We start from the raw sequence: 22,949 nt of genomic DNA on the forward strand, positions 1-22,949 counted from the left end.
AGTTATTTTTCCTAAGGGTTTGAATAATTCAATACACCTATTAAGTAGGTATACAACTCCTGGGACACAGGTAGTAATGTATACTTTAGTGTTGTCTTGTGTATCACTGTATAAATAGCAGCACATGGGTGGGTTTATCAAGGGCGGAAACTCAATACTCTGTTTAATGCTGTTATAATGTTTTCCATTGTCAATCGCAAAGCCTAGAAACCTTTTCTGACAGTAAATAAATTTAGGAAGGAGCAGTAGTGTCATATTTTCTGTCTTAACTCCAGATGGAAGGTGTTTTTCACAGCTGCAGCAGGGATGTCACGTACCCTACTGAATATAAACAGAACATATTTTTTATGTAAAAAGGCCTTGGACGATGTCTCAGGGCTACAAATCAAACTCAGAATTTTGTCATCTGTAGGCCACAGTGTTAGTATGTGTGCAGTTTAGCCAATTCTTTAACAGCAGTAAAGAAAAGGGAGTGTACCACATTTCATAATACAAAAAATGAAATCACACTAAACTTTTTTGACAACATGCGTAGGTCTCTGACTACCTGACTTATACTTATTTATGATTAACCAGTTTCTGTAAAACTTAGGAGCACATTTTTGGAACACAATCATAAAACCAGAGCCTGAAGTATGTTAAGGCTAATAAATATCATACAGTATGAAAACAAGACATCTTTGATAGCATGCATTAGACTGTGTATGCAGCAATAGTTACAAACATATGGCCAGGATTGTTATTAAGTTATTTATAATGCACCAATCCAACTTTTTCTCTCCTGATACTATACATTAACTAAGAGCCCCCATTTAAAACATTTATACTACACTGTATGGAACTTGTTGGAATCATTTGTATGTAAAGTTACATGAAGCCAGGGAGGCTGAGGTACTAGAAATTTAGTTAGAGGCCCAGTGTGACTGAAGTAATGTAACTGATTTTTGTTTTAATGACAAGAAATGTTATTTAATGTGGCTTAGTCTCATCATGGGGCCAATACCAATCAGGTATCTTTAGTTATCAGTGTCCTTGGAGATCAATGATATTTACTGAACCACAATATAATTTCTATAATGACTACTGAAGGAGTCTTAAAAGGGCTTTAAGTGAACTACCAATACGTGAGGCCTGGTTTATTGAAATGGACAGCAGTGTCTTGAGATCTTTTTTCTTGTCTGTCACACAGAATCAATCTTCTAGAAAAGTTTAGAAAACCAGCTTACTGCACACCAAGATAGGGTGAACTGAGGATCAGCAGTACTTCAAATATACCTCAAATTTTAGGCTACATGAGGCAGAGCTTATTGTCTGTCAGGAGTAAGAGGGAGTGAAGAGTGAAAGGAAAGAAAAAAACAAACGAGAGCAGAAATGTTTCTTCTTGACCTCACAAAATGTGGGCATCATCAAATGTAAAGTATTCTCTCAGTAAAAAGTAACAACGTGGTCTGACTAAAACCTCTAACAGCAATCATTCTGCATTAAGACACAATCATCTGGGGAATAAAGCTATTATAGTGTGTTTCTATCAAACAGTGTGTGTATAAAATGTCTTATCATCTGTTGTTGTGTCTTATCATTTCTACTTGACAGTCGTCCAGGGTGTAGAGCTGTCCTCCTATTTGAGCTTTGTGCCTCTGTTTTGACTTCAGATACTATTATGACTTTATGATTCACAGCAAAGACGTTTTCTGCCTGAGTCACAGTGAAAGCTCAGATGTTCACAATCTGCAGAATAATCCCACAGACCTTTGACTTTGTGTTTTGGCTGTGTCGCCCTGCTGTCTCTGAGGTGTGTATTGACAAGGCAGAGTGTTTGTTTTCATACTTCAATCTCATGTCTTCTCTTAACTTTGCACCCTGCAGTGCTGACTCCAACATCTTAAGGTTTTAAATATCACTTTTCAGTTTTGTTGTCTGTGTTTGGCTCATTGCAAAGAGAAAGGGGGAACAATTAACAAATCAAGCTTCAAGCTTCAAAAACAGAATTTATTGTTTTATGTCAAAACAGCATGTCCCCCCCCAAAAAACTGTAGTAGTTCTTAAAGGATGTTATAAAAAATATAGGTATATGTAAGGATTGTTATGATGCCATACAAAGTTTTTGTTCTTCCTTTTATAACACCCTATGGTCAGATAAATCCAGTTTGTCATCCATGTTTACTTCAGAGCAACAAGGATCGCTGAGACTATAGAAGTTCCTTCTTTTTCTAGATGAAAGATGATAAACAGTCAGATAGGCGACCTTCCTGGTAAAAATCCTAAACCAATGACTCCCACACAGTGTGGCTGCCTGAGTCCTGACTGTGCAGAGAACTTAAGCCAGTGTCTGAGTCGTCATCGTTCACACTGTGAGCTTTGGACAGGCCCCTGGCCTGCTCCACCCACTCGCTTTTCCTCTCCAAAGTGCTCGTCATCCCTATTTTGTCATCTGCCCCGTGGCTACATCTCTCCTCGCGTACTGTCCCTTCCTCTATGTCCAAAGTGTTCACTTTCTCGAGTAAATCCCTCATCTCCTTCTCCCTCGCCCCGCAAATCTTCTGGGTCAACTCTAAATCGCTCCTAATAGCTTCTAAATCCGTGTTGAGGCGGAGGCCGATGTATAAACTCGCATCTAGCTGTGTTCTGATCCTCTCTTCTTCCAAAAGCAGCCCGTTTTCTGACGCTGTGTCTGCCTCGGTGCTGGGGAGGGATGGTACGCCCTCGCCCGGCTCTGTTACTCTGCTGTGCAGCTCCTCGTTTCTCCGATGCATCCAGCGGTGGTTCAGCTCCTCCTGCATCTGCACCGTGAAAATGTCTATAAGGGCTTCTTGCTCCCAGAGCTCCTCTTGTAGTCGAACCACCTCCTCACACTGCCGGACATACTCTTCGAACTTGGCAAGAGTCTCAGCTGAACATACTTTGTCTCCCTCTCGGCTGGAAGCAGCATCCACTAAATACGTGTCCTGCACATAATTAACCCCGTGTCTTTTTATTCTGTCAAAATGCACTTTTGCCTCGCATCTTTCGATGTCTGCGTCCAGCTCTGTAATCCTCTGGATCTGCTGGCGGATTGTATGATCCTGAGAAATCACAAGATGGACCAAAGTTTCCATCTTTTCCGCAGAGGACGCGTCTCTCTGCGCCCTCTTTTGATTGATCTTCTCCAACTTTCTGAAAGCTTTCCTGACGACCCGACGCTGTTTTTCAGGTGGGATGCCACCCATGGGAGACCGTGCGGTCCCCTTGGTAACACAGGGGCTATGTTTGCTGAGCACGACACGCGCCTCTGCGCTCCGGGCTCCGTGGTTCGCCAAAGACGCCTCACTTTTCACCAACACAAACTTTACATTCCCCTGCTCCTCTCCCCACGCGACCCAAAGCCGTAAAATCTTGGTTTTCTTCGGTAAGATCCTCTCGAAGCCTCTCCATTTCTCCACGATGCAGTAAGACTGCGAGCATGAAGCTGTGGAGAGTCCGTGCTGGGAGTTCTGGTCCTCCAGAAGTACTTGGACAACATCAGCGCAGGTTGTGCGCTTTGACAAGCCGAAGACGAGCTTCTCCTCTCGGCAGACCCACACTGATATCTTACTCTCTTCCGACTCCATCATGGATGTCTGCTAAACCGTATTTCTTATAAACAGATGTAAGCAAAAAAGTCGTTCTTAAAATAGATTTAAATCCGCATGTCTGGAGAAAAGCGCAGCCGTGTCCATACTCAGCTCCTCTGTGTGCATGCGCGCTGCGTACGTCCGAGACGCATCTGAGAAGTTGCTGATGAAGCTGCAGGTTTGGAGGTCCATGTTCCCTTCTTTGCATTTTCTTTAGGCAAAGTCAAAGAAAACACTTCGCGTGCGTTTATGCTTCTGCGCGCTCACGAGGCTGCCTCTGCTGAGATCACATGACTGCACCAGCAAGTATCAGTAACCTGTGAGTTGTGTTGGAGGTCTATGTTGGTGTATTGTATCCACTGCAGGGTTAATGTCTTATGGTCACTGCACTGTTTAAAACATCAACAAAATAGTTGAAAAATGAAAGAATATAAATGAAGATTAGAAAAAGTAGCCTAAAACTGAGTAGGCTTTTATTGCCTCATAATTGGCAGTGGGAGATAATTTAGATTAAAATATCCGATTTCTTTTTTTTTTTAAGATGCATTCAAGTGATTTAATATTTTATTTACTGGCATTTTATCTTTGGTTTGGTCTGCCAACTTCTGTGAGAAACATCTGGTTTTTCGAATGTGTTGATTTGCAAACAGCGAATGTACAGACAGCACATAGCTTTTGACAAGCTATCATAATAATAAAAAGATACTATAGCACATTTTAAAACAATGTTACAAAGTCATTTACAAAGGAAAAAGTAAACTAAAACGAATTGGCACCACTGTTTAATAGAAGCCAGCAAATTAGGGAAGGGAGGAGAATGAATAAAATGCCATACAATAAGAAAAACAATTAAATAAGCAAGGCATTTTCCTCCTCCAAGTAAAGTCATTAAAACATTTTCAACTGACACAGTTTCATCTCGCTGGGACCCAGATCCCAGTAGGCCTACCAGTGGTGCTGGGAACCCAATTGCAAAGATTTTTATTATTTTGTTTTACGTTGATAAAAGTAATACACATTGATACAGCCTAAACCGTGCAAATTTGACCAGCACAATTTTCAGGACTGGTCCCCTGCAGGGACCTCAGGCACAACAATTGACACACTTCTGCCAGAAGGGGGCGCTATAATAAAAACGTGTTTTGCCCTATAACTCCCATACCATCGTACATTTAAAAATCTTAAATCCACATGTTCCCTGAATGGAGCTGAATCACATGATGTAGGCCCATTTCTGCCTAGACATTTTTTTACTCAAAATTGCAATATATCAGAAACCTGCTTTTTCGAACTCCTCCTAGGTTGTGTGTCCGATCTGCACGAAACTTGGCCATAGACCTGACAAAACTGTATCTAAAGAATTTTGCTCCGTTCAAAAATGCGGAAATTATGACAAACATATTTGTATAGCCACCAACTTACGAACATTTGCATATCTCGGCTAAATGCTTTCAACACAAAACTGTAGATTCTTGTTTGGTATAACACTCTGAGGCTCTGGACCACATTTGCCCACTAGGGGGTGCTACAAATACAAAAAGGTTACATCTCATGAAGGGCTCATCCCATTTTTACGAAATCTGGAGGGTACCATCTACGGCCACTCATGAGACCACGCCTACAATGGTGTACTGATTCGTTTGGATCAAGGGGGTAAGCTTCGCTTCAGAACTCAAACCTCCTGTGGTGCCATTTTGTTGCTACCTGGCCATCACCTCCCGTTAGCATTCCACTGACTAGCATTCATTTTGGCGCCACTTGACAACGAATAACTTTACATCTGAAGCGTTTAAAGACTCTATTTGTCCATTGTTTAGTTCTAAAGAAACACGACAATGTATAAAAGGCTCCATTACCTTGTACCTCACGTTATGGCTCCGTAGCAGACGTTTTTGTAAAAATAGGCTAACAATTGTGTCACATAGTAGAGGAATTACCGTATAGTACAGGAGAAGCTTGCAGGCAGTTTCGACTTACATGAGCTGTTTAGGATTAATTACTAATGTTAACTAGCATTTTAGTTAGCATTAATTAGCCTGTGCCCATGTTATCTCCTTACATATACCTATGCCCTCCGTCTCTGCAAGATTCGGAATGATTGAGATTTCTCTTGGCACAGCTACCAGAAGACTTACAACTTTCAGACACGTTGCTCACATCAAATTTACACTGTCTCTCTCAGTTGGAGGCTGCGCGGTAAAGCTGGCCATCAGCGGAAAAGTGCTTCTAATAGCCCTCAATGATCTCCGTCCAGAGCAACGGGGTCTGTTGGCCCATTATATACTGTCTATGGTTTGGATTCATCCCTTACACTAACGGGAATGACTTCAAATTTACAGGGTAGATGTACAGTGCCTCATACACTTCACATACCAAAAATTACACATGTGGACCACTAGGTGGCGGTATAATCAAGTCAGAGGCGTTTTGGCCACATTACACATCCCACATTTAAAAACCTTACATCCACACATTCCTTGAATGAAGCTGAATCACACGATGTAAGCCACGCCCATTTTCGTGCAGATTCTTTTTTTGTATATCTCGTCCAAAGTAAATGCTATCCAAAGTAAATGCTATCAACGCAAATCTTGAGATTCTTGCTTGCCTTGCCACTCTGAGGCTCTGGACCAAACTTGGCAAAGATCAGCCATTAGGGGGCGATACAATCAAGGCAGACGTGACATTATTGTGGTATTTCCTGACGTTTGCCTCGCCGGCGTCGCGCTTTGGGTTTGACCGTTATAACTCCTTGCAGTTCTAGTTGTTTTTATTTTTTTTACCTTTATTTATTCAGGGAATGTTTTGTAGGAACACCCTGATTTCAGCACCATTGGAGTGGTTGGGGTTAAGGGCCTTGCTCAAGGGCACCTCAGCGGTGGTAATGAGGGAGGGGCAAGTACTGCTCTTTCACTTTCCCCAAAAGATTTATTCTGTCGGTCTGGGGATTGAACCGACGACTTCCCAGTCACAACTTTATTATTGAGTTTATACGCAGTCACCTTTGTAAAAGACATGCTTCTGAAAGATGCAGAGACATGACGTGATTGTGTTAACATGAAAATATTGTTTAATGGAGCTCTTTTAAGTTGGATGGGCTATTTTGTATTTAACCCGTATCTGATGCAGCCGCAGTTTGTGATTCTTTACATTGGAAACTATCAGCGGTGACATACTTAAAAAAAGAAAGAAGAACTGTTATATAAATTCAGGCAGAAGAACAAAAAAGAGGTCATTGCATAGCATACTTCCTGCAGTCAAGACTGTGTGGCAGAAACACAAAGAAACTTACAATCAAACCCATTCAGAGATCTGAGTGGAGCAGCGGTGACCTCTACTTCTGCTGGATTACACTTTTGTGTTCAGTGATCTGAATATTCAGGGTCAGGTTGCTTTTGTTGATATGAGTGAGCGCAGGCAGATATTGGATTGTGTAAATGACAACCTTCAGACTATGGTGAGGATACGTGGAGAGTTATATCAGTAATAAATGTAGTGGCAGTATTGAATGTTTCTTAATTGTCAGCTAAGACTCACTGTGCTGCTTTGATTGGTACGTCCTTGATAGTGAGTATCCAAGATGAGCAACGCGTTTAAAGGCAAGTGATGTCTTTTTAAAATGCTTTAATTCATCATTTTGCTTTTAGGTCAGTATATTTTTCCTTCTCATTGACTGCTTTCAGATTTCAGCCTTGGTGAGTCCTGAACACATTAACTTTGATTTCAAAGTAAACTGTTGCTCACTTCTTAGTACTAGAGACCCAGACTTGAGTAACTTTCAAAAAAGTGACTTGAGTAGAAGTGCTCTTTAAGCACAACACTTAAGTGGAAGTAGTAAAGTATTCAAAAATGTTTGTACTTATAGGGCACTCATTGAAATCTTTGGAAATTCTAAATTGTAACCTCAGAAAGGTAATGTGGGATGGTACAGGACATTTAAAAAAAAAAAAAAGGTATCAATATTTTTCATGTTTGAATTGCAAATCAAGGTCAATGAAGTTACCATATATGAGCACTTGCCCGTTTAGGGTGAACAAAAATTACCCAGAGTGAATTTTAAAAATTATGTGAAAAACACACACAACCTGCAAGGAACATTTATTTAGAGACATCTCTGTCTTGAGGTAGGCTAATGATACTGGCTTGACTGTCATACAAGAAAAACTCTTAACATCATAACTAAACATGGTAAGTTGATTTAACTCACAAATTATTTGGTTGAATAGTCGTGTTAAAAATTTGAGATTGTTGTTATTTGCATAGCATTTCTAAAAATCAGAGTTGGCCTGATATTGACTTAAAAGCATATACCTTTTGCAGCTGTCTGCTCGGCTCTTTTATGGGGAGAGGGATACCGTTGTTGTTCCTGTAAACCCTGCCAGAGATGATGATAGCTCAGAGGAAGAAGACAACGATGTGGCAGATCCTGACTTTCTTCCACGCACCCACAACCTGGACATTGATGGCCCTTCTGCCAAAAGGAAGTGTGTGCGGCCTGCAGTGGAGGTGCTTGTAGATGAGGACCTGGGCAATCAAATGATGACAATCAAGAGCTGGCACCAACAGCAAAGAGGCTCACCAACAAAAGGGAGCCAGAACACCAGGAACCCTCTAGAAGAAGGTTGACCTGGACAACCCACCCCTGACTTCATCCAAAGTCCATTTGATTATTTCAGCAGGTACTTCAGTCGTGAAGTAATATCGCACCTAACATATCAAACCAACTTATATGCAACCCAGATGAACATCAACACCACCTTTGCCACCACTGATGATGAAATTATGAACTTTGTGGCTCATAATTTCTAACTCAGTGGTGGCAAAGGGGGTGTTAATGTTCATCTGGGTTGCATATAAGTTGGTTTGATATGTTATGTGTGAGATTACTTATTACGACTGAAGTACCTGCTGAAATAATCAAATGGACTTTGCATGAAGTCAGGGGGAATGTGCTGGTATTCAGGCAGGGGTGGATTGTCCAGATCAACCTTCTTCTAGAGGGTTCTTGGGGTTCTGGCTTCCTTTTGTTAGTGGGCCTTTTTGCTGTTGGTGCCGGCTCTTGATTGTCATCATTTTCAACCAGGTCCTCATCTACAAGCACCTCCACTGCAGGCCCCATGCACTTCCTTTTGGCAGAATGGCCATCAATGTCCAGGTTGTAGGTGCGTGGAAGGAAATCGGGATCTGCCACATCGTTGTCTTCTTCCTCTGAGCTATCATCATCGCTGGCAAGGTTTATGGGAACAACAACGGCATCCCTCTCCCCATAAAAGAACGGAGCAGACAGATGCAAAAGGAATATGCTTTTAAGTCAATATTAAGCCAAAGGAAAACAGTAACAGTGTAATTTAGATCTACTGGAAAAAAAGAGTATTGACATAGAAAATGTAAAAACAGAAAAATCATTTATAATTACTGGTAGCCCACTTATATTTACTCATAGTTGTGTTTTATCACAAACCAATATTGAGTAATTAAAATGAATTCACACAGTACTAGGCCTCACACTAAAAATAAGCACCTATGTATGCCATTTAACTATATAAAAAACATACATTCATAGACATATGTCTAAAAATGGACACTTGTGCTACTCATGCTAGTCTTAGGTGAACGGGGCATATCAAATATGGTGCATTTAGATTTCATCCCAACATTAAGCTAATTTTTAGAAATGCTGTGCAAATAACAACAATCTCAATCTTTAACACAACTATTCAACCAAATAATTTGTGAGTTACATCAACTTACCATGTTTAGTTATGATGTTATTACCATAGTTGTGGGAGAAGCCAGGTTCAAAAAAGCGATATTTATGATTTCTGCAAGATGGCTGTGTTTGAGGTGCTCCAGGCCACTGCTGATTGTTCAGATGCCATGATGTCAATATCTGTCAGATAGCTTGATCTCCCCTGATTGGCTGAGAGAAAACCACATGACTCCACAACTCCAAATGGAGGCAAGGGGAGGGCATTTTGAGTGTGTGCGGAAGTGACTAAATATGGTTACTTGCCCCATAAAGGGAGTAGTTTATTTTAAAATGTACTACTCAAGTACTAAAAGTAAAAGTACAAGTATTGTGTTATGTTATGTAGTTATTAAAGAAAGCAGCCAAATTTTGAATATCTTATTGTTGGAGTTCAACTTTTTACTTGGTATTAAGGCAGTCACAAGTTGTACATTGCTGGATATGAAGGAAGTTTCTGAAATAAACCCAAAAAGGTACATTAATGTCACAGCTGTTATAACTAATATTATCTGATACAACAGTGGGTTATTAATCACTTATTAACAAATACTGAAATAAAATGTGTGAGCAAAATACAGCTAAACTAGCAGCTTCACATCACAGGGTCAAATGGTTAACATTCAGTAAACAACTCAGGAATAACTTCATCTGCTGCAACAATAACTAAATATAAAGAGTACAAACTTACATCGTCTCTGACTTCTGAACAGGCGATCGCCGTAATGAAAAGAAACACGATCGGATTTCTTACGTAACTAACGTAGCCGTAACTAACGTAGCCGTAACTAAACACACTGTAACCTTTTATTATGTCAATGACTGTAACCGACTGTAACCTACACAGTCTCCGTTGCGTGAGGAATTCACAACAGTAACGAGTAAACAATGCAGCACATACAAAATGTATCAGAGTAAAAGTATTAAACTCATCGAAAATATACTCAAGTAAAAGTGGAAGTAGGAGAAAAAAATAATACTCTAGTACAGATACATCCTTTTAGTACTTAAGTAGTGTAGTATTTCTACTTCGTTACTATACAGCTCTGCTCACTTCTGTCCAAAGATGTTATAATGAACATCTGCTGTATATGTTTAAGGTGGTGTTACAATATACAATTGGTTTTGTTTTCAAGGTTTTGTGTGTGTGTGAAAGAGAGTGACTAGTTGTTGGTAAAACCTTCACCTTTGCTTTAACCACATTTCTCTGCAGAGTCTTGACAGACCGGAGCAAATGAAACACATAGACATTAGAAAGCACTCAGAGAACAAAATCCCTAAATCTGTCATTTCATTCAAATGACATTTTTGCAATGAACTACACATAGACAATCATGCTGCCCTTTAAAAATACTTTATATCCTGGGTCTATTATTGCTTCATACAAGAATAAATTACAACATTTAAATTAAGTCAGACTCATGGACACTGAGTTAGGGCCAATTAAAGGCCGCCTTGAACGGCAGAATTCATATAATTTGGCTTGCACCCCTCACAGTTCAGGAGTTATTACTTAAAGTGCTTTATAAATGACTTTATAAATGGTGGTCCTATGCAATAAACTCTGTCAAGTATTCCTTCAGATATCCTGCAAAATCACAATTTTCAGTGTAAAAGTTGACTGTGTAAACTCCCATCGTCTCCAAAGGTTTAGTTCAAAACCACAGGAACAAGCTGATGTAATCCCCAAATTATCTGACAATTGTTCTAAAACAGGGGCGTTAACATCAACCATATCTCAGTTACTGATGTTGTTGGTTTGTTTTCATCAATATTGATTGTAAACACAGCAGGAAAATAGGCAAATATTTCCAATATCCTCTGATACCTGAGGTTGGAATAATTACTGACTGAGCCTTTTAGTATTTGATCTCTTAACTATTTCTGCTGTCAGTATATGCGGTGTATTGCTCTAAAATATTTGATGTTACTGCACTCTAATTACACAATATATAATTTTTTACTGGTGCCTTAATTTATGGATTGAACTCAAAAGGACGACATCATGTTTGGTTTTGATTCAACAATGTCTCCCTCTGGTTAGGGTTTCTGGTATTACAGTGTTGTACATTTAAATGTGTTCCAGGGACACAGAGAGTGAAATATAAAGCAAGTGCCAGGCTCATTCTACTGTTGATCTGAGGTTTCTGCCGTTAAAGAGTTAAATGGTGTCTCAGTCCGCACAGAATCGTGTATTACTGCTTTCTGAGTGAATACTCAAACCGTACAGATTGCTTTAACACCATAACTATGTTAAATCTTTAACTGAAGTGACAACAAAAGGCTATATATTTTCGGATTTATTTAACTTCAATATTGCATACATACAAAGTATCTAGAAAGCTATAAAATATCTACTATTATCAAGAAGGCATCATATTGTTACAGAGCAAAGACAAGACCATATGCAGAACACAGAAACATAGCAGAGCTTCTTTTCTCCTTTGCTCCCAACACTTTACTGTCATGGATACGAAAAGATATCACACATCTGTACCAAGAAAAGCTAAGATATATCATTTTGTACAAAGCACCTTTTTACAAAAAAACAAGTCTGCACACAAAACCTAAATGTGTGTATGACAACTATATATGTGAGCTATGTGAAAAATCACTTTAAAGCCACCATCTGAAAATGGTCACAAAACAAAAAGGTACCAGTACCTACTTGACAGAATTACAAATAACAAGAGCTAAACTGCTGATATGTTTGTAGCATGATTCCTCGACTTCGCAGATTTCTTTTTAATGTGTCCATTTTCCTTTCAAATGATCCACCAAACATTCGTGCCATCGAAGGCATCAGTCCTGCTGTTTTAGTGTTGAAACGACATGTCAAAATGTACCAGCAGTGCAGCAGCAACATCATTACCATCTTATTGGGTTTGCAATATACAGATAATGTCATCACAAAACCAAGTACAACTGTATACAAGTACAATAACAAAACATCTTCCTAAGTAATCCATAAATGTGAACAGATACACAGGGTAAACATAAGGGGGAAAAGCCTATTAAACTATACAGTGTCCACAGGACTGTGGCAAAATACTGAATGATTGAACTTTTTCTGCATCTACCAGAGACATTGTCTGCAATTATTTAGAGCTTCTTCTATTAAAATACTTTAGATGATTATAATGTTTTGTAAGAAACAGTAAATGTTTGAGTAGCTATGGTCCTTACGGTGAAAAGTATTAACCTTGACGGCCTCGTCCACACTAGCGGTTGTGAAAAATTAGTTTCTGAAACAGCGTCTCAAACAGGTTTTGGAAAAAAAAAATTCAACCACATTACAAGATATTTTAGAATTAGTAGTGTAGAATCACCATTAAATAAACTTTCACTTTTAAATTCTGAAAGATAAATTATAAAAGCTTGTGTCGGTCCCTCGTCGACATCACAGCTGTGTCTGCGTCATCAAAGGTCACATTGTGGTATTTTTCTGTGGTTTTCACATCATGTGAGCGTGTGGTCTGGAGCGTTTTTTTTTAAAAACACTTGAACCTGCAAGTGTGCATGAAGCAAACAGCTGCGGTGTTCATACGAGTTGACATCCTGCATGCAGTCAGCGGCTGTACGTTATCAGCAGGTCTTTCAGTCTTTGACCTCAAGCAAAGAAATACGTGTTTCTTCAAATGCATCATTTCTTTATATTAACGGTAACCAGCTTTCCTCGTGCTGTCATTACAATCCTTTAAAAAGGCAATGTGGTGATTGGTTTCACTTATGTCTCATTTTTGGTCTAGCAACATTTCATTTTTAATTTCTGGTTGATCTTTTTGAAGCTGTAAATTTTAAACCAAAGGCACTTCCTTGCTACCATGCAGGACAGGACAAAAGATTGACTGTATCTCTGTATTTTTGGTCTTTTAAGACAGGAAAGGCAGTCAGTCTGTGTTTATAGTACACTCTAGAAAAAAGGCTGATATTTTAGGAACATAATTACAGTGTTAGAGAAAAATACAACATGTGTTATAACGGTTTCTGAGCTTACATTTGCAAACTTAATTTAACATAAGCGTACTGCTTTTGACAACAAAAAAAACTATTTCCTAGAGTGTACCAATTATAAGAAACAATTTCTCAGATGTGAAGATGTACCAAGTAACATAGTGATAAGTTATTTTTGCCCATTTGATCCACAGAACTGATTTTAGACTTAAAACAAAGCAACGGGTAATGTTAGTGTATTCTAAGGCACTGTACATCTACACTTTGGCAGATAGTATTGTGAATTTCTTACACAACATATAAAGAGTCCTCCCACGTAGAGATCACAGTTTAAGTGGCATCTTTTGGAGTTCTCACGGCTATAACATGTTTAAGGCTCGGGATCGGCGTAGGCCACAGAAACATGTGAACGTAGTGTGAACGGGAAGGCAGCACCACTCTGGTTTGAAGTTTTTACACCGAGATCCCAGAGGGGAACGAAATTTTAAATCTTTCGGGGGCAAAACCACAGTGTACTGAACAAAGCCTGCTTTCTACACGTGATCTATAGTGTTGTGATTATTTATAAGTGTTGTTCTAAAACCACAGATCTAACAGAAAAAAAAAAAACTATTACTAAGGGAAGTCTAGGAAGGGGGAAAAAAAGTGCATTTGGACAAGATGAGAGTTCTGGTTTGAGTAGTTTTCGTAATACTTTCCCATGTCTAAAACCTAAAAATCCTCCAATCAGTTGTCACAGAAAAAAAAAAGACATGTTTGCAGCAGCAAAATGCTTAGCGGGTGGTAAGACTTCCTACATTTATGGAGCAGATGCAGGCAAAATGTTTGTAGTATTTTCACAGTGCATTCTGTTGTTAGTGTCAAAGACTTGGAGTGCTTCAACAGGGATACAGTACATATACCACTGAAAGCTGAGTTTTCTTTAAAGAAATAGCAGTATTTCTGCAATATTCATATCCACAACTGTCTATGTAGTGTTAGTTTAGTTTCTTTGGGAAATCTATTGGCTGGGGGTGCATGTCTGTATATCTACAGTATGTACGCTCACAAATTATGAACCACAGACACACCAAACACACTCAAACATATTACACAGACCACATCAGGCAGCTGAAAGAAAAGGCCAGCATCCTTTTTTTTCTTAGTCTACATAACAAAGCAGAAGAGGACGACACATTATTCCATTTACCAAATTAATCTAGTAAATTCTTTAAAAACGGCCACATTTATACCCAACAGAGACCAACTCAACATATTTCAAACATAAAACTGTACCGCAATTCACAGCTGCAGTCAAATAACAAACACATTATATTAAAACTAATTTATAACAACTGACTTCACCCGATACCATGACCAAAAAGCATTGTAGGTGTGACTTTCAGGTAGAGGCACTGCCACTTGTCTTGAGGTTGGTAAGTCCATGAAAAGGGGACGGGGGGTATTAGCGGAAGGGGAAGCTCGGAGCCTCTCATTCCTTTACCAGTCTGTAGATATGATGCTGGGCGCCGTGCTCACTGTTTGAAACTTCAAACACACACGCCATACATAGCAGTGTCTCCTGGGTGTCCCTATTCGTCACAACCTGCAATAGAACAGACAGTCACTATCTAGTATTGAAGTACAAGTATTAAAGGAGTTGCCATATTTTCAAAGCAGCAACACAGGTATAGAATCAAAAGCTCAGGGTCCTGTTTTAGGTGCTTTTCTTCAAACGTTAAATTTGCCCAAAGCAGTAGTTTCTTAATGCCGACTCTCTGTGGTGCTAAAGAGAATAGGGAATACCCTTTAAAGTAACTTGACATATTTAACTGTCTATGAGCTATATATTTAAAAATACATAGATATCAAAGCACAAATGTGGTAAACAATCCAATAGAATTTTTTATATGTAGAATCCCTCAAGATGAAAATGTAGCAGAATGTGCAGTCAGCAGTCTCCACCTTTCAGTTACTGAGAGGAAGTTATGTTTAAAAAGTAAACTGATTGATTTAGCTGCTGCTCAGGACATTATTCTTTAATCACCTATTAAACCTTAAATCTAGCAGTTATGTTCTTATAAAATTAATGAATATGCAACTCATAATTTCTGTATTAGAGCTTAATGAGCAAATGGCAATACAATGGCATACAACCCTTTAAATAAAAAAGGAAGATATAAAACAGAATGCAAGGAAAGTGTACTCTAGCATTGCTAGGGGATGCAACTATTTTCACGGCAGGTGTGTAGCTCAGGACCCAAGGGAGCGCAGTGTCGAGTGTGAAGTTGTTTGGATAAGCAGTTCTAGAGAAAGCTGCAAGCTGCAATACAGGAGGACAAGCAATCGGCCTGTTCAAACTGGCACGTTTTAAACGGGTATTGCCCTAATACTGAATACAAAAACAACTAAATGTAGCTTTTTAGGACACTCTTAATCTTCTACAAACAGTTAGGAGGCGCTCGTTAATCTAGGATCATTTATCTAATCTAACATCATGCTTTTTGGAAATCTTATGAACCTTTTTTACATTAAGATGCTTTTGGGCCCTGGTTGCTATTTTGCGTGCACACTCCCATGTAAAGATTGATTCCTGTTTTTTTTTTTTTTTTTTTTGCTGTCTTAGTACTGCTGAATTACACTTTAAGGCCCCATGTGATGGATAATAACAGGGGTTCCTGCCCCCTCTTATCCTCCCTTTTCCCCTGCAGATAATGAGGCTCCGCACACTGTGTTTCATCCCCTTTGGAATGAGAGCAATGTGAGCAAAGCTAAAGGAACTCATCTCAAGGCCCAGCCGACCCTCCCACCCCCCTTTTCTTTGTTTTATAAAGCCAGCTGGAGCCACCAACACACCCTGACAGCAAAGAGAAGAAGAAGAAGAAGAATGAGAGCCCTGGAGAGGGATCTTGCCCACTCAGGTCAGTCTGGTGATTACCAATAAGATAGTGAAGTTCTCCAGTACACTGTTCATCATATATTTCTCTGGCAGATGTTTTAGTTTATGGATGAAGTTGATCATGTATTCACACATGGGAGACCGGCTTATGCGGTAGACAAAGCGTCCATTCTCAAACCGTGCATATTCAGTCTGAAGAAAAAGAGAAAAATATGAATTAAAGTAGTATATGCAACCTCAAAATACATAGGTATAGTGTAAATACTAATTTTAATTAACACAACAGCTTTTAGCCATTGTTCTGACCCCCAGGATGAAAAGATTAGAGTTCATACCTCAACTTTCTCGACCACCTGCTTGCCAAAGGAGCAGACCTTTGTTGAACACGTAATGGTCATGTTCTCCGAGCTCTCGTACTGACTCGTGACTCCGTAGAAAGATCCGGTATCATCTTGAATGTTGCAGTTCAAGTCAGCCTGGGTGCCAGAGAGAAGCCAGAGAGAACACAGTGACAATCAATATTTGTATTTAGGGTTCAATATACAGGAATAAACAATACACACAACATGGTAAAAAAAGAGGCAAATACAGTGTATTAAAATGGTGAAATAAAATACTTGAAGAGAGAGTAGCAAGTGACAATAAACGTTGCACACCTGTATACAGACAGGTGTACAAGAGAATAAGTGATGAGGCAACACTTAAACTACAACTAAACTAATTGAGTAATTATGTTTTGGTACAGCAACCTTTGTCAGGTATTTCATACAACAAGCAACAACAAGCCCGTGTGAATATACCTTCTTTGAAAGGGTAACATCCAATTCAATTCAAAACAATTCATTATCAGAAGGATCACAGAGAACAAAGACACATTCATGAAACATGTTCTGTAATTTACCCAATTAAACTTTTAGGATAATAATTTTGTGGGCAATGTCAATTAACCACAAAACCAGAACAAATCAGCGCTCTCTGATTGACAATCTATGTCATGGAGACACTGTTACTAAATTACCTTAAACCTAGTCTGGCTCAGTGGATGTACACAGCGGGGATATAGCCTGACATCGGGCATGTCTCCCTCCCCAGAACAGATAAGCGGTGTAGCCAGGCCATACTCCAGCGCTGACAGAGCTTTGGAGGTCTGGAAATGCGAGACTACCTCAAACCTTGTTTTGTCATTTTTGTTCTGCAACTTCTTTTTATCGGCTGACATATACACCAATACCAATATATCTGCAAAAAGCCAAATATTAGCCGATATATCAGCCTGAATGATTTTTCACTACCTACTTATTGTAAGCAGGTTTTGATCATGTGGTGTTCACACTGTAAAAGTGACAAAATGAAATATACATTATTAAGAGTCCCATAAACCCATCCATCCATCCATCCATCTTCGTCCGCTTATCCGGTGTCGGGTCGCGGGGGGAGCAGCTCCAGCAGGGGACCCCAAACTTCCCTTTCCCGAGCAACATTAACCAGCTCCGACTGGGGGATCCCGAGGCGTTCCCAGGCCAGGTTGGAGATATAATCCCTCCACCTAGTCCTGGGTCTTCCCCGAGGACTAGGTGGAGGGATTATATCTCCCATAAACCCCCCATATGCTTATGTGTTTTGATGCACACTATTCTCTGGTGGTGAAATATAACTCAAAGGACAGCCCAGAAAACAAGAAATAACTCAAGTTTTTGGACAAAAAAATGCTCTTTGTTATACCTTCAATTACTGTTGTTGTTGTTTGTTTTACCACTTGGGGGCAGCAGAAGTTGCTATGGTGTTGGTGTTAGCAACAGTTGCTTATTTACACAACAAACAGTTATGGAGCAACATTAGCATTCATGTGGAGTCGGGTTTCTGATCACCTGATGAAAGTCCAATATTTACATTCTTTTATCTCTATTTTTGGTCTCTACCAACTCCTGATTTTTGTTAATACTAACTGGAGAAACAACGCACTATAAAGACTAGTACACACTGTAAACAATTAGTATGTACTATGACATTGAGAAATCACAAGTAAGAATTTGGTTTAAATGTGGTATCTAAAAATGTTAATTTTCTTTGTCACGGTCTAATCAAGAGCTGTCGAGATTAAACATGTACATCACATATCAAAAGAGAAGATCTCAGCCACATCTGAATAAGCATGTAACTGTGTTCCTATACAAAACGAGATTGTAAAGAGGATTAAATTAAGTTACGTTAAAAGACTGATTTACAAGGTTGAACTAGTCTGCTCCCGGAGGGCAGCCTTTCTATGCCCTGAACATCCTGTTCATTATGGATACAAAAAAAAGGAGACATCCTCCTACAACATTCTCCTCCTTCATTAAGCAAAGCAGTTATACATTCATTATTGTGCAGATTCTGTCTTTCATTTGAAATTTAGATTTGTCGGTCACTTCAAAAGGAATTTGAAGGGACTTGGTCCAAGTGCATACGGTCCTACTTTGTTGGCTGCCGCTAGTTAGCATTTTGCATCAGGGTGGAAATACATGCAATGTTTAAACAGCCATTAGCAGTGCAACCAGGTCACTCCATTGTTTGGAGATATTACACTGAATTAGCGAGTGCTTTGATCAAAAGCTCTCCTGCTATGCAAGTCCAAATATAGCAGAGTGCATTCTGAAAACATTAAGAGAGCAATCTTCTCTGTGTAGACTGATTACACCCAATCACTAAAGACGAACCTGAGAAGACTGTTACTGATTCTGGCATCCAACATTTCACAATGATATTAAGACTGATGTGCGTAAAACATAATCCAGCTGTAACACTGCCATTTCATATTATCAATATTGTGCCTGACAAATAATACTCACCCAGAATTTTATAAGGAAGAAGGAATTCTGGGGACCTTTTCCATACAGCTCCTTCAGTCCTCCTTTCTTTTCTGGGAATTTGTCATAAATCTGACGAATGTCCACCGACTCCAGCAGGGCGTCACTGTAGGAATGATTTGTCTGTCCGATATGTACAAATAGGTGCTTGTTGTACTGAAAGAGTAAAAAAATAGTATCATTAGGTCATCTGTCAAAAACTTGGGGGTTACTTTTGATTGCAGCATGAAATTTGACAAACAGATCAGTAATGTTGTTAGAATGAGCTTTTTCCAGCTGCGTCTCCTGGCTAAAGTTAAGCCTTTCCTGAACAGGCGTGATCTAGAAAAGGCGATCCATGCTCTTATCAGTTCAAGATTGGATTACTGTAATGCTCTTTATATTGGTCTGAATCAAACCTCCATCTCACGTCTTCAACTTGTACAAAATGCTGCTGCTCGCTTTTTAACAAATACACCTAGACGTGCACATATCACTCCCGTTCTCCACACTCTACATTGGCTCCCTGTGCGTTTTAGAATAGATTTTAAGTTTTTGTTGTTTGCTTTTAAGGCCTTAAATGGTCTGGCCCCGGAGTATTTGTCTGAAATTTTAACTTTGCGGGAGCACAACCGGTCATTGCGTTCTTCAAATCAGCGAGTTTTAGAAGTGCCTAGGTCAAGGTATAAACGTGGGGGTGATCAGGCTTTTGCAGTTGCTGCCCCGAGACTCTGGAACAAATTACCCCCTGATATTCGCACTATCACAGATGTAGGTCTTTTTAGGTCCAAACTCAAAACGTATCTGTTCTGTCTGGCCTTTAATACATAGCAGTGGTGTGACAATTTCATTCTTTTGTTTCTGTGTAACCTTTTCTGATTTTACTTTTTTCTATGTTCATTCTTTCTATTGTATGACATATGTTTCTGATGTTAAGCACTTTGGATACCTGCTGGTTTTGTAAAGTGCTATATAAATAAATTTTGATTGATTGATAGAAATATACTTTAAAATATGGTGCTCTATTTCAAGTTGTATTAAAAAAAAGATCTATAACATATCAATATCCAGAGTCAGTCAACACAGCAAGGTTTACTGAAACAAAATACGCCAATTCTGAAAAATAACCACTACCATAATAAACAAGCTAGAATTATATTAGTAACAATACACCCTCATGATGATAACCCTATGCAACATTGCTTTTATTTGGGTGTCTGCATGGTTTTATGATGTACAAATTAGGAAATATCGTCCTGCTCCACTAAAGCCAAAAACAAACTGATCCCCTTATTTGTATTAAACCAAGCCGGGGATGCCAGACTGCCTCACCCAAATTCTATAAGCTTATAAGTTGTGACTTTATTACAGGCAAGAAAGCCGTGAAACCACAAATCTTCATCTGTCTGACCAAAATAGATCTATCTCTACGTGGTAAATTAGACAAACCGATATAGTAAAATAATTCATTTTCTCAAAAGCTAATGGTAAATGAGCACACTTCACTCACATGAAAAGCAATATTTCTGCATCAAAGGCAACTACAATCAACCTTAATTGACAATGTTAATGAAAGGTGAGTGCTTTATCTTAAAAATATATGTTTGCTCTATTCGTTCAACTTTTCAACTGAGAATATTTGGATTTGGTATTTCCAAAGTAGATAAAATTGTGGTCTGTTAAACCTCAAACCCACGATCTAAGCCAAATGCAGAAAAGAAAGAGAAGCGAATCAGAGAATAACATTTGATTTTCAGAGGTTCATTGCCCTCATTGTGACTGAATAAAACCCTGTCGTGTGGTGCTGCACTTCAGTTTAAAAGCTCATAAAGCAGCCTCTCCAGCATGTAGCCTTTAGGGCAAATGCAACAATTTCAAGCATTAAGCTGAATATAAGATTAATGGCTGTTGTCATGTGGTATCAATACCAAAACAAAGTGCTCAGGAAAATGTGGACAAACATTAAAAAATTGCCAAAGCAAACAAGAAATGTGAGACTTAAAGCTGCTGATTTGTCAACTCACACTCAGTGAGTCTGTGGACCGTCTTGCTGAGCTGAAGTCTGCAGCGTGAATATAGTTTTGGCATGCCTTTTAAGGAACTTATTAATATAGTCCTTTATTATTTCTGCAGGTTTTCATGCTTTGTGTCCCTACAGGCCAGGCTTCTCCCCTCTCAGCTTGTTTTGGCCTCCTCTCAGCTGACTCTCTGCCTAGGAAAATGTCCCAGTGTATTCATTGAGGAAAGGACTGGATGATAAGAGGTGGGAATGAACACCATGAGATAGTGATATTTCATGCTTTAGTATACTGCTTAACTCACTGAGTCTGGGTCTCTCTGTTGCTCTAGAAAGGCAGAGAACTCCACAAGTCGGAGTTTAGATGTACCGATGGAGCGTCCCTGCCATGCTGGTGCTGTGGGAGCTGGAGCTGCTGTGGGCTCGTAACCTGCAATTAACACCAAAAAATAAATTTAAAGATTCGTCCTGTCTGTGGCTTGTTTTACAGCAAGAATATGATCATTTTCACTGTTACAAATAGCACGTCATATTAGAGATGTTGTTTGAGAGATTTCAGGGACCTCCGTCAGGTTTGTTTGTTGTCCTGATGTTGTTACTGGCTACAGTCCTCTTTACTTTAAATATGCCCAGCAATTCACCCAGCAGTGCATTGGAATATCACTGAAAGGTTTTCCAAAAAGAATTTCATCACATTTGTGTTCTGGTGCAACAACAAAAAATGGTCACATGGTGAAAAAAGGTCTATTGTCTCTGAGTTCTCTATCCACAGCTGACAGATGGTTTGCTTTCTGATCGGTCTGTGCACGTCTTGTGAATTTTCTTTTTTAATATAATTTATATGAGCAACTTTTAAGAAAAAACATTTCTGAATGAGGCTATGTTGCATGAGGGGAATTTCTACAGTTTCATTGACTACTACCTTCTAAACATATTTGAGCAATATGTGCTTAAAATCGTACAATTAAAAACCTAACCTTTGCAAACGAAATTTAACTGATAAAAACTGCACTTGCCAAAATTAATTAAATTTTTCACTCAAACCAGATCCTTAAATCCCAACATTTACTTCCCTCCTCCCTCCAGGAGCAACGCTGTAGATACAGTGATCTGGGGGAAATAAATGTAGGTGGGTTCGAAGTATCAACACCTGCTTTCATTGTTGTTGCTATCTCCCAAGCATTTAACGTTCGCTCTATCAACACACTTGTTTTACAACAACACAATTTGCCAATTCTCACTGTCCGATTAAAGGAACAGCTATAACAGCAAAGCTGTTCTTGAAATGCACATCACATGTGGAGATGGAGTGAGCTTTAATACATTAAATAGTTTAAATAGCAAATTATCAGATCTTTTGTCCAGAAACAAAAGAGATGTGAAGTTGCATTTCTAATTTTTCAAATTCAGCAATTGTAGAAAGTGTGATGTACATTTTGGGTCATTTTTCCTTTTTAATCAGGTAAATTCTTACTTGAAATGGCTGTTGTGACTGGCTGAATGGGATAGGCTTGCTGGGTGAAAGGCTTAATACTGGAACAAAGAATGACAGACCCATTAGAAAAAAACATTACTATAGCACACTATATTGAATATGTTACTTAAAGAGTTTTTTTCTGAAGTATGATACATACTCTTGTGAGGATCCTGGCTGACCAGCCGATATCATACCCTGCCATAACTGGAGAATTACATGTATTAATAGACAACAAAGAACAAACAACATTCAATTGCGAGCAGCTGTTAAAAACAAGATCAAAATGGATCTTAGCTCTGTGTTCAGTGGATGTAGTTATCTTGACTACCACTCCTTTTGATCATGTGCTTATCTGATAGGGGCAGTTGTGCAAAGCTGTGGTGTGTAATGTGATTTGGCCCGGGTGTCTGCGTGGTTGGCCTCATGGCTGCCCTGGGTGAAGCTGGACAGGATGGATCAATA

General features: G+C 39.2%; 2 protein-coding genes and 1 long non-coding RNA gene across 9 annotated transcripts in view; 1 reads left to right on the forward strand and 2 right to left on the reverse strand.

Moving 5' to 3' along the window:
* Positions 1-1,971: 1,971 nt before the first annotated feature.
* Positions 1,972-5,487, reverse strand: rassf10b (Ras association domain family member 10b). Its single transcript, XM_028591274.1, has 2 exons — positions 5,447-5,487; positions 1,972-3,979 (listed from the first exon to the last, which is right to left on the reverse strand). The coding sequence occupies exon 2, from the start codon at positions 3,588-3,590 to the stop codon at positions 2,262-2,264; it is 1,329 nt and encodes a 442-aa protein (XP_028447075.1). The 5' UTR covers positions 3,591-3,979; positions 5,447-5,487; the 3' UTR covers positions 1,972-2,261.
* Positions 5,131-21,480, forward strand: LOC114564543 (uncharacterized). Its single transcript, XR_003693771.1, has 4 exons — positions 5,131-5,243; positions 15,981-16,190; positions 21,127-21,256; positions 21,343-21,480. It is a non-coding gene; the product is annotated as an uncharacterized LOC114564543 (long non-coding RNA).
* tead1b (TEA domain family member 1b) overlaps positions 11,619-22,949 on the reverse strand; it is a 67,220-nt gene continuing 55,889 nt past the window's right edge. For all 7 annotated transcript variants that reach the window (XM_028591865.1, XM_028591711.1, XM_028591786.1 and 4 more), the window contains 7 exons: positions 22,645-22,691; positions 22,485-22,543; positions 21,316-21,440; positions 18,997-19,170; positions 16,504-16,644; positions 16,208-16,360; positions 11,619-14,875 (listed from right to left, as the gene is read on the reverse strand). In XM_028591865.1, coding sequence (XP_028447666.1) covers positions 14,762-14,875; positions 16,208-16,360; positions 16,504-16,644; positions 18,997-19,170; positions 21,316-21,440; positions 22,485-22,543; positions 22,645-22,691 — 813 coding nt within the window. In that variant the 3' untranslated portion in view covers positions 11,619-14,761. The remainder of the gene's footprint in view (positions 14,876-16,207; positions 16,361-16,503; positions 16,645-18,996; positions 19,171-21,315; positions 21,441-22,484; positions 22,544-22,644; positions 22,692-22,949) is intronic.

This window comes from Perca flavescens, chromosome 1 (assembly GCF_004354835.1).
Source record: "Perca flavescens isolate YP-PL-M2 chromosome 1, PFLA_1.0, whole genome shotgun sequence".
Taxonomy (NCBI): domain Eukaryota; kingdom Metazoa; phylum Chordata; class Actinopteri; order Perciformes; family Percidae; genus Perca; species Perca flavescens.

Excerpts from the sequence above, each read along its gene's own strand:
- rassf10b (XM_028591274.1), bottom strand. The coding sequence starts at position 3,590 with ATGATGGAGTCGGAAGAGAGTAAGATATCAGTGTGGGTCTGCCGAGAG.